The following is a 21,560-nucleotide window of genomic DNA, read 5'->3' as shown; positions in this document are numbered from 1 at the left end:
ACACCCGCTGCTCACTGCTGCGCACGTTTCTACTTGATGTGCCCATAGGTGCCCAAAATCTTTTACAATCCTAGCAACACCCCTGGCACATTGAAAACAATGCCCACTTTTCACGTTGGCATACTATGCACACTACACTTTGGGCCCTAACATATCATATAATCTTGCACACAGGCCTACTGATTTCATAAAACACCCCTGTGGAGGTCTCTACTGGGTGGGTGTGTAGGGGGGGTTGTCTATAATGAAGGGGTTTGTGCTGGGGGGGGCAATATCTGTATTCAGGGGTCTGTATTTGGGAAAGAGATCATACTTCTGTGGTGGTGGTGGGGGGGGGTGTAAAAAAAATATTGGTCCAAGGTGCCAGATATTCTATGTTTGCCGCTGATAAAGAACCAATCAATTCATATACTGACACACTGATAGGAGGGGAAAGCAGAGTGACAGAGGACTGAGCTGATTACTATGTTGCTTCTCCTTTCACTGTGTAATTCTCGGGACTAGATAGAAAGAAACACAAATATTTGCAGGTAAATTTGCATTATGTCTGTGTATTTAGCTGTTTGAAGTTCAACTTTAATGTTTTCCTCCCAAAAAAGTATTATTGAACAAGTTTGCAAACAAAAACACAACACAAATGACGCTTAAAAAACTTTATTTAAGGCTACTAGTTAATATTCCGAAAGCTTAGCACTTGTAATAAACATTTCAAACAGGGTTACCCTTTTTCTAAGACACGACTGATTGGAGTAAATTCTATATACAGTTCATTTTCATAGAAAAATAAGGTATATATTTTATTTTAATTTAAACAAGTTATATTTTTTCTATTTTTTTTTTAAATAACTTTTTTAAATAAGCGGGACGTGAGAATGGCACTTCTGGATTTAAGCCCTCATCATTCACGGCAGATGGGCAAAGCTTGTTTCATAGTGCAGTGCAAATCCGAACGTGAAGGAAAGCATTAAACCTGTTACGGTAGAGAGACATTTATAAGCAGAATCTTCTCTTTGTGGAATTCCCCAACAAGAAAACACTACTGGAAATTTCATTTACTTTGCATGCAAAGCTATACTGTATGGCTTTATGATACACCTGCTTGAATTTACAGAACACAAAGTCATCATTTTTCAAGTGACAGCCGCGTGAATCCTTGTTGAAGATCTTCTGTATTTCTATTGCTCTTCCAGTAAATCCCTGAAAAGAAATTAAAGTGGAAATTCAGTCATTTTTTCAACTTTCCATCTATTAACCACTTCAATACCGGCATTTTCACCCCCTTCCTGCCCAGGCCAATTTTCAGTTTTCAGTGCTGTCGCATTTTGAATGACAATTGCCCGGTCATGCAACACTGTACCCAAATGACATTTTTATCTTTTTTTCCCCACAAATAGAGCTTTCTTTTGGTGGTATTTGATCACCTCTGCGGTTTTTATTTTTTGCGCTATAAACAAAAGAAGAGGGACAAGTTTGAGTCTTGTAAGTATTTTTTACTTTTTGCTATAATAAATATCCCAATTTTTTAAAAAAATAAAAATTTTCCTCAGTTTAGGCCGATATGTATTCTTCTACATATTTTTGGTTAAAAAAAATCACAATAAGCGTATATTGATTGGTTTGCACAAAAGTTATAGCGTCTACAAAATAGGGGATAGTTTTATGGCATTTTTTTTTTTTACTAGGCAGCGATCTGTGATTTTTATCGGGACTGTGACATTGAGGACACATTGGACACTTTTGACACTATTTTGGGATCATTCACATTTATACAGCGATCAGTGCTATAAAAATGCACTGATTACTGTATAAATGTCACTGGCAGAGAAGGGGTTAACACTAGGGGGCGATCAAGGGGTTAAATGTCTTACCTAGGGAGTGATTCTAACTGTGAGGGGATGGGGACTCACAAGGGGAGGAGACCGATCGGTGTTCCTCTGTACTGGGAACACACCATTGGTCTTCTCTCCCCTGACAGGACGTGGGTCTTTGTTTACACACACAGATCCCCTGTTCTGCTCTGTTATCGGGCAATCGCAGGTGCCCGGCCCACAGGCTCCCGAGTGATGCGGCGGGAGCGCGCGCGTGTGCCCCCTAGACAGGCGGGGAGCCTAGGACATCATATGATGCCTGTCCAGGATGGGAGATCCCTCCTGCGGATGTCATATTACTATGGGCCGGTAGGGAAGTTGTTAAATCTTCTGCCCTTGTTGTTTTAACTTTGAATAGTAAAACATTTTTTTTCTGCCAGTAAATACTTTATACAGCCCACTTTCTGTTTCTTGTCTGGTAAAAAGCCTAGGCTTATGACATCATGCACAGCTCTCTCTCTCACTCTGAGAGTTTGCCAGGAAGGGAGGGGGAATGAGTCATTGGAGGGCCAATGAAGGCTGCAGAGCTGAAGGTGTGTCTCTGTGTGTCTGTGTAAATCCAGGAAGTGAACAGGCAGCAGCTTTAGCTGCCCACAGTTAAAATGGATGCAGCCAGATTCAGTGGAGGGAGATTTCTACAGCATATTTGGCAAGTACAGAATCACAGTATATATATATATATAATAATATGCTAAGTAGTTGGAGGGAAGCTTCAGAACTTTCAAAGATGTTTTTATTACAAATTATGTGAGCAGATTGCAGTTCCTCTATTAAAAATCTTGAGAATTGTTTATATTTGGGGTTTTAATCCCAGTTAAATATTTTAATTTTGGTTAAATTAGGGGTGCTGCTAGGATTGTGAAGGACCTGGCGCAACCCTCGGCACCCTGAAGGAAACACTGATGTTGAGGTGGTAGGTGTGGTCACATTGTGCTAATAGTGGGAGGGGATTAAAGAGGTATGGGTAAGCAGAGAATAAGTCTACTTGCACAAAGTTCATAGTTTTTGTACCCACAAAATATGGAGTATTAGTATTGGACCACAATTGTGTGGTGCCGGGTACCACATGTGATTCGCACAGAAATCGTACCACATTCCTGTGCACATCACATGCGATGTCTGTGTGGTGTTAATTGTGCCATACATTTTGTATGGCTCAAATAGCAACGCATCCACACCAAAATGGTGCAGGACCCTTTTTTTTTTCTCCAAACTTGAATCACATTGCATGGGTGTTCACACACATGCGATCCGATTCTGACAATCGCACTGCATTTGCGAACAGGGTGTCATTAATCTACCATTGACACCTGCAGCAGATTGCATAGGCGCCTTGTGCAATTGCAATGCGGTGTGGGAAACGAACAGGATTCTCTTCATTTCCCACATTGCATCACTGTGAACCTAAGCTAAATGTATGATACAGCTTATAAAGTACAGAGCTCAGGAGTATGTGATGTACAACTCAGTGTACAGAGGGTGGGATCAGGAGTACAGAATGCAGAGTCTGGGGGTTAGGATTATGTAATGTACAACATTCAGGGGTCATAATACGAACTGTAGTGGTCAATGGTATGTAATGCACAGATGAAGGGGTCAGGGGCATGTAACACACATGATACAAAAATATGTAACACGCATAGTGCAGGAGTTAGTAGTATATAATGCCCAGGGAGAAGGGGTCAATATGTGAAGGATACAGTGTAGGTTTCAGTAGTATATAATGCACAAAGTGCAGGAGTTAGGAGTATGTATTGTAGAATGCAGGGGACAGAAGTATGTAATGTACAGGGTACAGGAGTATAAATATCTCCCCGCTAATACATTACCCCCTAACATAACCAACCCCTTTCTTACCCAAGCAAAAATCCTAGCCCCAGCACAAATCCTCCACCTCCCAAGAAAATCCCTCCTGTTTAAGAAAACCCCTCCTTGCCCCCTCAGTAGGGGGAATGTTGTTTGACTCATAAAAATGACTGATTCAAATGATTAATTTTCAATCTAAAGTGTATGTTAACCCTAACAATGGACTTCTGTTATTTGCTCCCTTTTGGTCTGTTAAATAAGCCATTGGATGTGCTTTGTTAAATTTAATAAGTGCAAGTAAATACTTGTTGATCCTGCCAGAACTCGTGTAAGTTGATGACTTATTTCCTTGCTTTCTGCCTCTGCTAACAGTCAGCACATTATTATTTCCTGCATTGTTCCTGCTCTGTCTGGGACGCCTGCCCTCTATTATGGAGGAGAGGAGAGGGAAAGATGTTCTTTAGTACTAACCAGGACAAGGGGTGGGAGGGAGGGACGGTTGCCCTGGGCACTGTGGTATTAGGTGAGGATTGTGGCACCACAAGGAGATTTTTGTTTGGAGGAGGAATTTGGGGGGAGGGGGCAGCAGAAGGTAAGAATTGTTCGGGGGGGGGGACTTGGGGAAGTGTGTTAGAATCAGTGATTTGGGGGGAATTGTGTTGAGAGGAGAGATGGGGAAGAGGATTTGTGCTAGGATGGGGATTTGTGCAAGAGAAGGTAATATTGTGGCAGGGGGGATTTGTGCTAGGAGGGAAATATTTTCAGGGATGAGGATTTGTGCTAGTAGGGATGATTGGGGGCATATATGCTAGGAGGACACTTTTTTTTTGGGGGGGGGGGGATTTGAGCTAGGATGGGGGACTGGGAAGGGGAATTTGTGCTTGTAGAGGGGAATTGGAGTGGGGGGGGGGGGGGGATTTGTGCTCAGAGGAGAAATTTGAGGTGTAGAGGATCTGTGCCAAAAAGGCAGAATTTCTTTTTTTGGGAGGGGGAATTGTGTTGGGAGCATATGTGGAATGAGAGGATATGAGCTAAGCATGCAGATTAGCACTCAATTTTTGGGGGTTCAGGGGATTTTTGCTGACCCATAATGCTAAAACATCTTGGGGGGGCCCAATTTGGTATGTTCGCCCTGGGCACTAGATGACCTTGTACCGGGACACACCTCCTTCTTAGGGTGACAACGCTGCTCTTTAGTAGGTACAGTGTTGTGAGTATGTGTCATCACCCTAAAACAGGAAGTGTGTTACTGATAGGATTATCAGATGAAAAGAAGGGAATAAAAGCCAAAAAAAAAATTAATGCAGCCAACACATCTGGTAAACTGCAGTATATTAATTATTATACATTATATTAACGTTTGTTCTTCAATTTAGATACACATTAAAGGAAATTTGGAAGGAGAGATTCTGCTGACCTCAAAAGAGTAAGAAAAGTGTAAGCCAGCATACTGCCAAGGTAAATAATCTTGATTTACTTGTTATGCATACTACCAAGTTAGTCCTGAAGTCAGAGACAACCAGGCAACTATTCTTAGAGAGAGATCAACAATGGCAGCTCTGTGTAATATTCCTTAGTACAAGTTTACTTTTAATATTTCCATTTTATTCAGTATAAACTGATTGATAAGTAGGCACCTTGCATCCTATTATTTAATGTTGTAAATAGATATACCTTTCTTTAACTGGGGTGTTAATTATCCAGTCCAAAAACTCTTGAGCAGCCTTTATATCGAGGGCTTTGTTGAAGTCACTGGTAAAACTGCCATCAGCATGCCGTCTGTCCATCTCTTCTGCTGAAAGATCTGGGAAACTTTATTTGGACAAAAAAATATAATGAATGTATTGAATTCCTGAGCAATAAACTACTATAGAAAAGGCAACATAACAAAAAGCAATTCAGGCAATATTGGTTAGTGTGTGTTTTATTTTTTAATACCTTAAAAATTTATTTTACATGAATATTAGCCTTTCTATATTACGTCTGAATATCTGATAGGTAAATACACAGTGGACATACAACACATATACAGTGAACTACTTCTAAATCATTCCAAAAGTATTTTGTAGAGCCACTGATTGTCTGAGCCAGGCAACCCCACCAAGACATATCCTAGACCTTTCTGCGGAATAGACTAAAGTAAGCACCAGGACCAACCCTAGGATCTGGTTGGACAATGAAGGAGCAGCAGCAAACTGATGATGTCGTCCAGTGATTTCCAATTTTCTAAGCCTGTTCATAATCAGCCCTGTGAAAAGCACTAGTCCTGATGGAGTGTTGCCTCTCCCTCTCCTAAACTCAGTGCTGCCCTGCAAGTTCAAGAGGCTGAATTCAAGGCCAGGTACTTACAGTATGCTACCTCTCTTTAAAAATACATTTAATTTTTTTCAGAATTATATGGTAGTTAAATGGTAGCCATTTTTAACAGATCTAATGCCCCATACACACAAGCGGATTTTCCGTCAGAAAAAACTTGGATGGTTTTTCCAACGGAATTCCGCTCAAGCTTGGCTTGCATACACACGGTCACACAAAAGTTCTCAGAACTTTCGACCATCAAGAATGCGGTGATGTACAACACTACGACGAGCCGAGAAAACGAAGTTCAGTGCTTCCGAGCATGTGTCGAATTGTTTCCGAGCATGCGTAGGAATTCTGCTTGTCGGAATTGCTACAGACGATCGGAATTTCCGATCGGAAATTTTTCCGACCGAAAAATGGAGAACCTGCTCTCAATCTTTAGCTGGCAGGAATTCCGCCAGCAAAAGTCCAATGGAGCATACACACGGTTGGAATTTCCGACCAAAAGCTCACATTGGACTTTTGCTGGGGGAATTTCCGATCGTGTGTACGGGGCATTAGTCAGTGTGCATGCTAACCACCCTAGTTACTGAGTTACCTACTATTGAGCAAGGAAATCAAGGGGAACTCATATGTTTTGAGTCTTCAAACTCTCTCTGTATATATTAACAATATATTTGAACACCTTAAAGTGATTTAAAGGGATTTTGTCTGTAAAATAACAAACATTGTATATTCATCTGCTTTGTGCAATAGTTTTGCACAGAGCAGCCCTGATCCTCCTTTTCTGGAGTTCCTTGCCCACGCTCCCTGCTTCTCCCCCTCTTAATGCTCCCACAGCAAGCCATTTGCTATGGGGGCACTATTGCGGGCTTGCTCCATAGCCATGCTGTGTGTGTCCATTGACACACACACACAGCACAGCTCAGCCCCACCCCCACTGTCTCCTTACAGGCTATGATTGACAGCAGCAGGAGTCAATGGCCTCCATGGCCAGTGAGCAGAAAGAGAGAGAGAAGAAAGAGCCGCTGCTCTTGGACACATCGCTGGATCAAAGTATTTGGGAAGGGGGGGCTGGGGGGGGTGAACACAAACTGTTTTGTACCTTAATACAGAGGGTACATTAATGTTAAAAAATGAAAACTTCTGCCTTTAGAGCCACTTTAATCGTTTATTGCTAAGTTTTTTATTTTCCAGTTCTGACTTCAAAGGGCTTAAATATCTACTTAAAATTATGATAATAGATTTGTTGTAATGAATAATTGAAGGGCAGTGGAACAGTTGAAATACTTTTCTCGCAGCCTAGTCAAATGATCAATTGCCTTAGTCTTTGTGCCACATCCTTTGTGCTAAAGGATCCTTCAAGAGATCACATGACCTGATTTTGGTATGTGGGTAGCACTGAAAAAGCCTGGGGGCAACCTTTTCTCATGGAAAAAAAAGTATTTTAGCTTTTCAAATACTATTTTGTATCCATCCCATCAACCTTATTCACATAGCTTTATATTAATATGTAAGTAAATGTCAAATTTAAGTTATCCTCAATCTCAAAATTACACATTTTAAAAGCAGAAAATCTACTTTAAAGGTTTTATTTTGGCAGCTGCATTTGATGGAAACCTTTACATATATTTTACAATTCTTTTTAACACAATGGGATCAAAGTGTATTTTAGTTTTATATTGTATTTAAATATATATGGGTTGATACATATTATTCTTGTTAATTATTATCATCACCTCCAACCAACACAGGCTTCCTAGGACTATTTTTTGGATATTCCATGTATTATGTAAGTAACAATTAACAAAATGTGGTTATAATCCTTATAGGTATATATTTTAGGAGCCAAAAGACTATGACTTAATTATTTCTCTATGTAATCTGTATTATCAAATTGCAAAATAGGAAAAAAACATAAAAATCTGTGTCCGTGTGCAAATCCTTACTTTCTTTTTGGTCTTCCTTTAATTAGCCAATCAACAAATTCTTTGGCTGCTTTTTCCTCCAAATAGCTGCTCATATCACTAGTGAAGGTTCCGTCTGCGTGTCTTGATAATCTCCTAGACAATGAGAAAGTCTTTTGAATTTGGGATGCTTTCAATTATTCATCTCAATATCATGATTTCTTAAAGTGTATACCTACTTTTTGTAGTTTTGAATAAAGTAGGGAAGTATTATGACACATATTATGATTTTATTCCTGTCTGTGTCTCCGCTAGGTAGATTCACCCTCTTGATAATTGTACTGTGACCATTGTCACTGAGATAAAAGTGATGTAAAATCACAAATTTTACAGTTTTGTCAAAATAAGAGGTGTGGAAAACAAGTTCTGAAGGGAACTCATGTTCCGAGACACTGGGAAAAAGGGAGAAGTCCACTCACTTTGTTGAGATTTTTTCTCATTTTCTGTTGGTTCTCCAAAACAGAAAGTGAAGAGAAATCTCCCCAGTAGGATAGAGACAGCAAATAATAAACTGACAGGGTTGTAATCCTTTCCTACTCTATCAAAAACTATAAAATACATTTGGGCTATACATTAAACTTTAATTGTAATGCAGGATGCTGAATGGTGAAATTTATATATGTAAAAGTCCCCCAGTAAAAATATTGTGTAACTTATAACTGGTAAAAAAGTCACATCTTTCAGAGTTCATAACTCAGTTTAGAATTTGAAATTTGAAAAGGTGGCATTTTGTAAAATGAATCACTTTGGTAGAATATTGTGTGTGTTTGGAAGATCTGGGATCTGTTATCTTTTGTCGAAGTTCATGGTCAGTCTGTAGAGTTTATTCATAAATCATTTAAGAATAATCGCCAAGTTCCCAAAACATTTCAAGCATCATCTGTGATTTGCCATATATTTCCTTATAATGTAAATGAGTCACAATCATGAGCATATGGAGAAAGAAAATGCATAACTAGAAGCACTCTTCGGTAAATTTTGTCAAAATGATTAGTAGATCAAGAGATATAGGAAGCTAAAGGTATACTCAAACCTATATTCAAGCTTGACCCTATGTCATCTACCTTTTGAGAACCCCTATTAGCACTTTGATTTGAAGGATGGCTTCAGTGAGTAATAGGAAAGGGAAATGGGCAGTGACTTTTATTGGAATGGTTAAGATTTCCATTCAACTTCAGCTGCCTCTATTTAGACCTGCTGTTTACTTTGGAAAGTAGTTTTTCAGTGAATATAACTTTTGCTTATGCATTTTAACATCACTTGACCACAGTTTCACATATTTTATTTATTTCAGGTACTTATATAGCACCATCAATTTACACAGCACTTTACATCATGGAGCTTACAATCTAAGGTCCCTAACTCACATTCATACACATACTAGGGCCAATTTAGACAGGATCCAAGTAACTCACCAACATGTCTTTGGAGTATGGGATGAAACCAGAGTACACAGAGGAAACCCACACAGGCAGAACATGCAAACAGGTAGTGGCATCATTTGGATTTGAACCAGTGACCCTTTTGCTGCTAGGCGGAAAGTGCTAACCACTACACCACTGTGCTGCTCAACTTATATGTTTATTTTTTTTTTTATTATCTTTTCAAGTGAAAAGAATCTGAGATAGACCATAGACAGCTGAAGAAAAGTATATCAGTAGGTGAATTCTGGTGATCATTGAAATGATTGGCAAAAGTGGACTTTTTCTGTTTTAAGAAACAGCTTAGATAAAAGCAAGTGCAAAACTTTAAAACATTTACATGTAAATTCTAATCTAATCTGTGCTAAATTATTTTGTTTGTGAATGATTTATCTTTTCTTATTCAGTATCTTGTGTTTTGCATTTGCCATATGGCTTAAAGACAAAAACTGATGTAACACATAGCAAAGGAAGCAAAATTGACAAGATTCTTTCCCATTTAATAAGACCAGGATTCTCTATAAAAGGATGTAAGTGTAGTGTAGCCAAAAAGGCTGATAATGAAATAGATTAAATACATTATACGCAGAAAAAGTTTAATTTAGAAAGACAACTTTGTGGTGTTCTTACTGTTTTTTTGGTTTTCCTTTTATCAACCAGTCAATAAATTCTTTGGCTGCTTTTTCTTCCAAGAACTGGGTTACATCATTGGTATATGTGCCTTCTGCATGCCTCTCAAATTGAACATTGCGCTTTGATATTCCTCTAGAAAGACAAATTTAACAATTAAATGCAATTATTTATGGGCTTTTCATCTAAAACAGTGTTTCCCAAAGTGTGGGTCATGTACCACTCGTGATATGTAATCAACGTGCAAGTGGTACCCAACACGGCAGACATGTGAAAGGGCGTATGTTGACAGCAGCAATAGCTGCCAATATTTGTTAGCCATAGATGTGAAGTGTTTACGCTTCTTTGGATTTTGATAGGATACTGGGTCTCTCCAAGGGAAATGAATTGACCAGATTTAAACATAAATGAATGTAATGCATTTTGTATAAAGAGTGAATTCAGATTTATTTTAATTTTTTTGCAACATAGGTAGTATGTTGACACTGCAAATGTTGTGATGGTGGTACACAACTGACCAAGGTTTTGAAAAACACTGGTCTAGCATATTTAATGATCACAAGACATAGGCCACTGCTATTGGCAGGCTGTATAGCTATTGCAGACAAAAACAAGGGTGCAACATTTCAACAGGTACTGTATAACTTGTTAACGTGTTGAATTTGGCCTCTACCACGTCTTCTTTCTGCTTAATTCTTACACCTTTATTTATCCATTAATATGATGTTTAATATGATGTTTATGGGGAGAGGAGATTTACCTTTTTTTATTTTGTATAAAATAGAGTAGTTAAAACCCCTGTCAGTATATTATTTGCTGCCTGTGTCCAATTGGGGAGATTTTCCTTCTTTCTTGTCCGGAAGGTGCAATAGGAGGGAAAGGGACAACTCTACTATCTAATAGTGAAATTCCTCTCACTTACTGTCTCAGTGACAGTGGTCAAGAGAGAGGGTGAATCTTATTTTTGGTCTCAGTAACCATTGTCACCCATAGAAAAAGTGATGGGAAATCCATAGATTTTGAATTGTCACATGCAACAGAAGAGGAGTAAAAATCATTGACTGGGGAAAATTGTTCTGGATATCCCTTCACTTGGAAAGACCTCCACTCACTTCCTGCTGTGTCTCTGGTATAGGATGTGAAGAGCAATCTTTCTGATGGGACAAAGACAAAAAAAACAACAAAAAAAAAAAAACGGGGTCTTAATCATTGCCTACTCTATCCAAAAATAAAATGTATAAATGCAGCTGCATAGCTTATAGATATGTAGTTTTGGGCAAATGGACAAAGCTCTGATCCTGTATCAAGCAGGCATGTTTCTTTTCCTACAGCACAGATGGTGTGTTCATTGACTAAAAGAGGTTTTCATGCTCACATTTTTGCAAGTTCTTTGTGCAAAAAAGGTAAAATTATGAATGGTGAGTAAATATTGTGAGCCTGATTACATGTGCTGCTTTGGGTCCAAAGGACTTTGCCTACTTCTATGCACGTTTGTTTAGGTCTGGAATGCTGAAAATTAGCTTATCATCCTTTAATAACTATTTGCCGGTAGACACGTTGCTCACACAATATAAATTTGTGTTTAAAAGGGGAAAAAGGTAAATTGATCAAACCACACAACCAAGGTTCGTGCTAAACAGTAATGGTAAGGTTCAATGGACACATGTAAAGCACTGACATAGGATCATAATAACAGAAAGGTTTGACTTGGGACACAGAATTGGAGGGGACCTATATGTTACCATCTAAAACAGAACGTTAAACTCTGTTGGCTCCATATTTCTTACCCGCTTCTTTTTGAGTTCATTAACCACTGGACAAAGTCTTGAGCCCGCCTGGAGTCTAGGTACTTGCTGTAATCACTAGTAAATGTGCCTTGTGAATGACGTTTAACTTCATTGTGCTGATCTGAATCATCTAGTGCTTCAGTCCTTGCAGCTTTGACTGATCTGCGTATACAATTTTTTAATTGATGATATCAATCAAGAGCCTGGGGGGTATTATTCTGAACTCTACACTTCTATAGCTAGCCTACATGATGAAACACAGGGTGGTTGCAAAACTGAGTCCTACAATAAAATTCTCTTTGGTCAACCATGTATCATTGCTTAGAAGACTTATTTTTTTTAATCCTCTTGATCTCTTTTAGAATCATGTGTCCTGATACATGAGAAAAAAACTGATTTCTAATATCCTCATTGATTGCTATTTTTTTCCCTACAGAGGACAATATAGACGTGACTACTAAATTGCATATATATTAATAACTTCTTCCTGATAAATTAAAAAAATATATATATTTAAAACCAAAACTTTTTTTTCTTAGTTTTAACGGAATTGTTAAACCCTTTGTGCTGTTGATTTTTGTGTGTTTTTTGTTGTCTACAGAGTTGATTTATTAAAGTAAATAGGCTGCTCACTTTGCAAGGAAAGCTTCTGTTAGCTTAGTGAATGAGGCAAAACTGTGCTGACTTCCATCATCCAATCATGTGCAAGCAAAAGTACTATTTTTGCTTTTTTCCTTGGTCATGCAAAGTGAATTTTCACAGCAATCACTAAGCTTAAGCTCTTCACTTTTCAGAGAAATGTTTCCTATTTGCCTTTAGTAAACCGATCTCTATGTCCTGACTGACAAAATGTATACTTTGTCATAAAAAATGGTCACCAGGACAGTAAATAATGGGAAATCCAAAATTTGACAGTTGTCACTAGAAGAGGAATAGAGAGCAAATCTTCTGAAAGGGACACCCATATGTCCAAATGTGGGATTTTCCCTCATTTTGGAGAGATATCCACTTACTTCCTGTTGTGCCTCTAAAACAGGAAGTCAGAAGTCTGCCAAATAGAATGCAAACAGCAAAAAGAAAAAAAAAAGGTGTCAACCCTTCCCGATTCTATTCAAATCTAAAAATAAGTAATGGCTTTAGCAAGTTTAAGAATAATTCATGAATTTATGATAATTCAATGATTCATAAATAAATATGAATTAAAAAATTAACTATTAAGATAAAATAAGTAAGGAACAGTTTCAGACTGGTGAACTTAATCTGAATAATCTGTCTCCGCTTGTTAAAAAAATGAACTTTTTATGAAATCTTATGTCTACTAAATATTTCAAATACACATACTATTCTTGTTCTTTATTAAACAACACAGAAACAAACCAAACTATGGTATATTAAACAGGTTACTAGCTCCTGACCCTAATACAAGTACTTAGGACTCTTACATTAAAGGCTTAGATTTCAATGATTTATGATAAGGTTCAGTGGGTGTTATGACACCCTAAGGCTGATTTTCTAAAGGAGTTGAGAATTGCTCAAAATATGGAGCAAACGTCCACTACAGTACAATTAGCCAACGATGTGAAAAGCAAATTGCTTTTGTTCCTGTTTTAACCTACACACAACCGAATATTCATAGTGAATAGGCATTTGCTTTGCACATGGTTAGATAATTTAAGTGAAATTTCACTCAATTTAAGTGACAATTCTCAACTTCTATAGTGAATCAGCCACACTGAGGACTGTATAACATGTATCTCTACTGTTGAGCTACATGAGCTTAGTAGAGTCTTAATAAACAGCATTCTTTTTCCACGGGTGCAGGAATGTGCAAACACCTTCCAGTAAGGAATTAGCCAACAAGGAAAGACTTTGACTGATGCACTTTGAAGACATAGGGAGCTTTTTTTTCTTTTGTTAAATTATTAATTTATTTTGGGCATATTGAAGTGATACCATCTTCTTCACATACAAGTCACATATTGTAATTCTCAAAAACACTGTGTGGAAGCAAAGAACATGTGGTTTATATAACCTTCAATGTTACAGGCACTTAAAATAACATACCACAACATATCCCCCCTTGCAATCCTTAAATGGACTTTTTAAGTTAGAACATATTTTCTCAAGTTAAAAGTGGGTTATAAGAGATACAATTACTTCTTAGGAAAAAGAAAACTGTAAATACAGTAAAGCATGTCTTTATGTGAGATGGTTTTTGCCTCTGGAAAAAACTAAAAACCTAAAACAAGCCTTTATACATATTGTAAAGTTTTTTTTAAACAATGGAATAGTTAATGTTGCCTGCACCTTCTGTTATAAAGACACAAAATATTGGATGAAAAATGAGTGAAATTAATTAAGTAACAATAGGAGTAGCAAACTTTCTTTGAATAAATAGTAACATAATTTATATCTTTTATTATTGTTCTACATTTAATTATAAAGGAAAATAGACTTGTAATTCAAAAACTAGCTAAAAAATCGCCCAACCAAAAATGGCTTTTCTAACAGCTTTTAATTACATAAAAAAACTATAAAAAGTTTTGCATATAACCCCAGTAATCTGCCACCTGCAATTTCAGTCATTCCCAGTGACCAATCAACATTGCTATGGAAATTGATGCCTTTTGATTGATAATATGTTAGTTTTCATCAGTTTCCATTACAAATTTGATTGATTGCCTAAAGCTGGGAACTATTGAACCCATAGATGGGCTATTGCTGTTGATCACTCAATTCTATGGTAATGGTAAGGCCAACGTAAAATCTGTGAGATCTATGCATCTGAATTTCCCACCATACTCCCCTAACATCCATCATCTGGGGAAAGGGGCTCACTCTCATTGGTGAGTAAAATGTGATGCTTTGGAGAATGCAACACGAATGCAGAGACTTCTCTTGTGAGAGATCCCACTGCTAGAATTTACAGTGGATATAAGAAGCCATGAAGCGATTCAGCACTCCACAGTTCACAAATAAACAAAATATGAATTTTAGGAGGATTAACCCTTTAGGTTTTTGACATTTCAGTACATCTTTGTCCATAGACTAAATTGCATAAAACATTAGCACCTTGCAACAGTCAGAGAAAACCTTCAGTCCACTTGGTTTAAGAAATAATTTCAGCGTGATTTACTAGCAAACAAAGGACATTATATGCTGGGATCTGTGGTTATTCAACAGCTTAGAGGCCACTAATTTATCAAATATCCAATATAATAATAAAAATACCAAAAAGAATGAAAAGAACTTTGGTCAGCTGGATACATACCTGGACTTGTCCTCTGTTTCCTGGATAGGACTTTGGAAACTTCCTCGCAGTAACATAAAAAGAAGCCCCACCATATAATAAATGCTTTTCATGGTTTTTCTGCAACAGATTAAACAATAACAGTTTCCATCGGATGTGCCAATAATCCATTATGCTTACAGCAGTAAAACATTACCACAAAAAAAAAATCTGGTCATATAAATTGTGTGCTTAAATGAACTGAATGCTAAAGATTATGCACATAGCAAAACTTGTTTTCTTTATCTTATGCACGCAACAACGTTTAGCTATTTAAATTAGAGGGCATCTATTATAGAAATATAAGGATTAAAACTAAACACTAGGAAGTGATTGACACCTTTAATCTTCAACAAGTTATGATGCAAATGAGTATGCCTAATATTCTGCAAGGACCAAGAAGCTGAATATCCATATCTCTATTTGCATCTATCTTATAGAAAGAAATTATCCCAACTAACAGGGAAAGAGAAGCATACATTTATTAATAAATAATTACTGATATGGCTTTCCAATATATAGTATTTTCATTGTTTATATTGTATAATATTCCTTATTTAGTAGGTGGCTTGGGTAACCGTAACTTCTTTTGAAGGTTTAAAAAAATACTTTATAGAACTAAATTTTTCAACCCTTAAAACCGTTTTATATTAAAATATATATTAATTGCTAACTTAAAAATAAACTTATAGAAATACATCATTCCTTAAAATGCAAATATGTTTATGCAGTTGCACATGTCTAGAAAATATATTTTGGTTTAAAAAATCTGTAATGAAATAAAATAAATTACGAAAGCTAAATTTAACATTTTAAATTCAAATTTAACATAAAGAAATTCCAATTCAATATTCAAAGATTTAATAAACCAAACATAAATGTAACTCAATAAATTAATATAAACATTATGTTAGGAATAATTATTTTGATTACTTAATATTAAAATAGAAGGGTGAAAAACTGTAAAACACAGTAAATAATGTAGAAAATAAAAATAATTAAGCTTTCATAAAAACCTTCCAAGACAGTGGCCACTTGCTAGCTGTATGGCACTCCATAGGACAATGCTCACCGTGAAATGGACTTCTGGAAATGGACAAAATGAAGCTCCTTCTGAAGATACTTTTCAGTCTTTTCTGATGATTCCAACTGCTTCTGCCACAAAGCATTTTATACTCTTTTCAGCTTCATTGAACATTGTGAGGATGCATTGTGTCCATTAATTCTGACACAGATGATCATGTGATTGCTGATGCTTTAAATGTTAAGATACAACTGACTTCTCTTTGTGTAATTTACACATTAGAGACGGCTGGCAAATCATCGTGAAAGAATTGCACATGTACAAGTGCTTCCTTTTCAGGTGTAATGCAAGTCCAGGTATAACGCAATGTCAGATGGCAGGGAACGTGAATTGTTCTTCACACAATCAACTCATGCACAAAAGGGAGTTTATCATGACTTTGTTATAAGTTCTCATAGAATATGTATAGAATAATATAACTTAATATTTTATGTATGTGTTAATTTATATCTAACTATTTCATGCATTCAGTGGTGGTAAAGTATTATTAAAATCTCATATAAGCTTTAGGAAGTTAATGTAATTTCAAGACTCATCTTCAATATTTGTACATCTGAAGCTTTTATTAAAATACCCAGTTACCCTGCATTGAAAATTCTTGTTCAAAGGGTAACTCTTTCGTGGCAAAAAAAATATCAAATAAAAAAAAAATATATAGCATATAAAATTGCTATATAAGCCATACTGTAATTGAATGTTACTAAACATTTCCTTTCCTTTTCAGTCTGTAGTTTCTGTAAAATCCAATGCAATATGGCAGCCTAGAGGCCTTCTGTACATTCCTGCTTGTGTGATTTTCTCTCTGATTTTTCCAAAAGTCTGCACTAAGTACAAGTCAGATTTTAGGCATCCTCTGCAACGAATATGTCATTTTTGGTGTGATACTCCCAAAATGTTCATTATTTCTAAAGGGATGCAGATCCTGCAACTTTCCTCATTAGAATAGTGCAAATGTATCAGCTGATTACTAATGAAAATGCCCATTTAGATTCACTCTGCACATTGACATAATCAAACATACAGCTTTTTCTTTAGAGCAGAATCAGGTCGGAATCTGCAACAAAGTTTGTTAAAATCCTTGCAATGTACATAGATCACTCAAAGTGGATTATTTTTTTCACAACAAAAGTGGAGTTACTCTTTGCGCACTTCTTATTATAGGGTGACAACACTCTGTCCCTGTCTCCCAAATGTGCTTCTGGATTGTCACGCTGTCATATTGCCCTCAGTTGGGGACTTAAAGGCCATTTTTTTTTACATGCATTATACAAGAATGGTCCACTGCTGCCACCATCAGGAAAACCACACAAAGAAATGACCAAGCAGTCATTTTTGGAGTACATGTAGGCAGTAAGTGGCTGAAAAGAGGCATCAGAAGATGAGCAGCATGAAGATTTAACAGAATGAAAAAATACTTTTACAATGGTAATTGTTCATGATACACAGTGCTAAACTTAGGGGTTGATTTACTAAAACTGGAGAGAGCAAAATCTGGTGCAGCTGTGCATGGTAGCCAATCAGCTTCTAACTTAAGCTTGTTCAATTAAGCGTTTACGAAAAAAAAAACCTGGAAGCTGATTGGTTTCTGTGCAGAGTTGCACTAGATTTTGCACTCTCCAGTTTTAGTAAATAAACCCCTTAATGTCAATATGTAAGGGTTTTTACTGTAGCTACATTATTACGGTAGTAGTAATGACTTGAATTTGGGTTATTCAGAATCCATTACTACGACACACAATTTATTGGACCTGGTGTTGTAAATCTGTGACATCAGCAATGTTTTAGTCTTGCCAAAATCAAGCCAAAAAAGCATTCCATTTTCTTTAGGGCTGCCCTCAAACTTACACATGCTTCCAAGTGCTGCATCTCTTTATTTTTAGATTGGCTTCCCAGCTTGAACATAAACTAAATCAAGACTTTAATGTGAATATAAAAATTATTCAGTAAAAAAAACACATAAAGCCTATCTGTAAAATATATTTTTTTTAAAATAACAATGAGCCCTGTATAGAGTCTAACAGAATAATTAGGATTCATTCAAACCTTTGGTCAAGTATCCTAACATACATTGTCCATCCAAACTGGAATTCTGAGTTATGACAACATAAATATCATGTTACCTGTACATAGACCAAATATTAGACCAATGAAGTCATTGTAAACCTAATTTACTTGTGTGCCAATATACAGGACACATACCAATATCAGCGTCCAGCTAATATCTGTTAATATACAGAATTAGTAATATGGAAAATCTAGTTAGGTGATAACTGCATCCTCCATGGTATGACCACATCTATTATTATTTGCCATGATCTTGAAGCTGAATGTTTAGACCTCACAAGTTTGGCTGAACATATATATATATATATATATATATATATATATATATATATATATATATATATTAGGAATGTTGGTAATCTTAATGCTCTGGCCTGTATATTTTACCAGAGTCGCCTGGGATAAGCATGTTGTTTTGAATTTTCAATGCAATTTAGGTTTGTAATTGGTAAAGAGTTTAGGACAAATTATATACAATCCTAGAAGAAATTATATTGGATGGCCACTAATCTTACAGACCTATAAAATCACTACCATGAGCCAGGGTGAGAATGTTGCCTCTTGTGTTGCCTTATTGGGGTGGCATTAGTCAAAGTTCTAGTCTCAGCTGATTTTGCAACTAAAAACAAAAAAAAGTAAAGCAAGTGGTTGAGGCTTAAAATTGCAAATGGGCTTCAAAACAAACCTACGCCCCCAGGCAGGCTCTTTTGGGCTGATCAATTGAGGAGGCACCAGGACATACCAAAAAGTTGACATCTTTTATATTTCTAGAGTAACAATTGCTTGATGGCCTGATCATGGCGATCCTAGTCTATCCCGTTCACATGAATACAAGCAAAACTATCGTAGATAATCATAAATGAGAAATGATCAGCCAGTTTGCATGACAAAATGCCTTTATTTGAAAAAAATTGCGACCCATGGTCATGTTATATCTCAGGAAACAATGAATAGCATTGTGGGATGGGTTCTCTAGATGGATGAAGAGTTGGGACTCGCATCTATCTTATATTTTCTTTTTTCTTTTTCCCATGTCTTATCTCTTTGAGTTGAATGTATTCATTCATATATACCAAATTTCTATCAATCTTGGTTGCAGATTTTTACATGTCCTTTTGATAGAGATATTTTAAAGGCAATATCACTGGAAGGACCTCCTTTTCTTGCATCCAATCCAGAACAGGATGTATGCGTGACTCGATATGCTATGTTTTGTGTACCATTATTTTACTTTGAAAATAATAAAAATATTGGAAACAAAAACAAACCTATGTGTGGGTTAAAGCTAATAAACTACCAGGAGTGGTAGCTACCTAGAGGTCCCTGTATATACATTTAATTTGCAGATTACTCTCAGGAGCCCCAAAGCCCAGGGCACACGAATATGCAGATAGCATCTGCTTTGGCCTCACGTGTTTTTTGCCCATTAACTATTGATGTCAGCAATAACCGTTATGAACCTGTGTCGAGCAGGGAGGTGAAAATTAGGTTTCTGTATCTGAAGTCGCTATTGGATAACAATTTGTAAGACTATTAGGGGGCTCTGCAAGCTGTGGATGCTTATGTGGACACCTCTAGGTGCCTGACACTCAGTCTTCCATGAGTTTAACAGATTAAAGCTTCACATAGGGTTGTGTTTACTCCTCAATTTAAAGATAGCTTTTCACTGTTCACTGACTGAATAGCGATCCTGTTGCTGGCGAATTGTCAAAATCAAGTGTTATATCAGCCTTAGTCATTTCCTATAAAGGCCATTATGTTGCCATGGACAGACCTAGTCTACCTATGTAAATCATTGATAGCAATGTGTAGGCAAAGGCCTATTTTGCCCTATGCCAAAAATCCAGTCTAGGTTTGCATACATATTATATTACAGTTTTAATGAAATGAAACAGCAGTGTGCCGCCGTTATGTTCAATAAACTAAATATTTAGTTTTCTTAATTCTTTGCTTTTTTATTGTAATTATTTGACTACATTAGGAGCATTGTTAAAATGAAATCTGTTGCTTTGTGCAAACTGCCATGCTGCAACGTCATAGGTTTAATTTGACAAAGTATTATCTATATACAGCCTTCTGTGTGAAAAGATCAGGAGAAATGTCTCTGGCTTGTTCTAATAAACACAGTTGTAAAATGCCCTATTTGTAACATTTGCTGAAATAACTGCTTTCCTCATCTTAGGCGTTTTTGGCAGAAAAACTATTTGTATGGAATTTTGCCACTGTAATATAAACATTCATATATGTGCTTTAGACCAGGACATCTAAGACAAATATTTGCATCTTTGTATGCACTGGGAGCATATAAAATTGATCTTGTTCTTCTATTTAAGTGCTTAACATGGAGCTACAAGGTTAGTTGTACTGTCCTCCTGAAAATGTCTTGTGCTGCTTCCCTCCTTCCCTATTCAAATAGTGACTCTTATTCTACAGACACATAGGGATTGATTTGCTAAAACTGGAGAGTGCAAAATCTGGTGCAGCTGTGCATAGAAACCAATCAGCTTCCTGGGTTTTTGTCAAAGCTTAGGCTCAGTTCACACAGGGGCAACCCGACTTACAGCGCGACTTTGCAAGGCGATTTGGAGGTGACTTCAGCGTGACTTTACACAACTTACAACGCGACTTAAAGTTGCCTCCAGGCAGGCGACTTTGGCTGTGACCAATCACAGAATAATCAGCTTTGTGGGAGGGTGGGGGTTGCCTGGGTAAATGTGGGAAGTACCTGTGTAAATTATTTTCTTTTTCCTGTAAAGTTGCTTCAATATAGATGGAGATCTGACTTGGAGGCAACTTCCATTGAAATCTATGGGTACAAGTTGACTAGAAGTCGCATTGAAGTAGTACAGGAACCTTTTCTGAGGTCAGAGCAACTTCAGTAGTATACATTAAGACGGCTCTCATTTGCTTCAATGGAATTTCTTATATCCAGCAACTTGGGGCAACTTGAGGTCTGACAAGTCGGATCCTAAGTCGTTGTAGTGTGAACCGGCACATAAGTGAATAAGTTGAAGTTAGAAGCTGATTGACTACCATGCACAGCTGTACCAGATTTTGCCCTCCAGTTTTAGTAAATCAATCCCATTGTAATATTTTACACAATTTTCATTTTTCAAACACAAAAACAGCGGAACAGACCACAGCAACTTGCCACCACCTCTATAGATCATTTTCAGTTTTGATAAAAATAGTTTTTTGCGATAGTTTGAATAGTTTGAAAGTGGTTGCCATTGCAGCAAAGTTGCTTTGTATGTATCCAGTCTTATGCCCCGTACACACGGTCGGACATTGATCGGACATTCCGACAACAAAATCCATGGATTTTTTCCGACGGATGTTGGCT

At 36.9% G+C, this 21,560-nt stretch overlaps 1 protein-coding gene across 2 annotated transcripts; it reads right to left on the bottom strand.

The window, feature by feature from the left end:
• Nucleotides 1-648: 648 nt before the first annotated feature.
• GCG (glucagon) lies at nucleotides 649-16,292 on the bottom strand. Of its 2 annotated transcripts, XM_073634042.1 has the most exons (7): nucleotides 16,142-16,292; nucleotides 15,052-15,150; nucleotides 11,781-11,942; nucleotides 9,994-10,128; nucleotides 7,925-8,038; nucleotides 5,349-5,486; nucleotides 652-1,197 (listed from the first exon to the last, which is right to left on the bottom strand). In XM_073634042.1, the coding sequence occupies exons 2-7, from the start codon at nucleotides 15,141-15,143 to the stop codon at nucleotides 1,176-1,178; spliced, it is 663 nt and encodes a 220-aa protein (XP_073490143.1). In that variant the 5' UTR covers nucleotides 15,144-15,150; nucleotides 16,142-16,292; the 3' UTR covers nucleotides 652-1,175. The 2 variants fall into 2 exon arrangements, with proteins under 2 accessions (XP_073490144.1, XP_073490143.1); XM_073634043.1 differs by lacking the exon at nucleotides 11,781-11,942 and having other exon boundaries at nucleotides 649-1,197.
• Between the last annotated feature and the right edge of the window lie 5,268 nt (nucleotides 16,293-21,560).

Source organism: Aquarana catesbeiana, linkage group LG06 (assembly GCF_042186555.1).
Source record: "Aquarana catesbeiana isolate 2022-GZ linkage group LG06, ASM4218655v1, whole genome shotgun sequence".
NCBI classification, from domain to species: domain Eukaryota; kingdom Metazoa; phylum Chordata; class Amphibia; order Anura; family Ranidae; genus Aquarana; species Aquarana catesbeiana.
The sequence above is the reverse complement of the archived record's forward strand: the minus strand, read 5'-3'. Positions and strand labels throughout refer to the sequence as shown.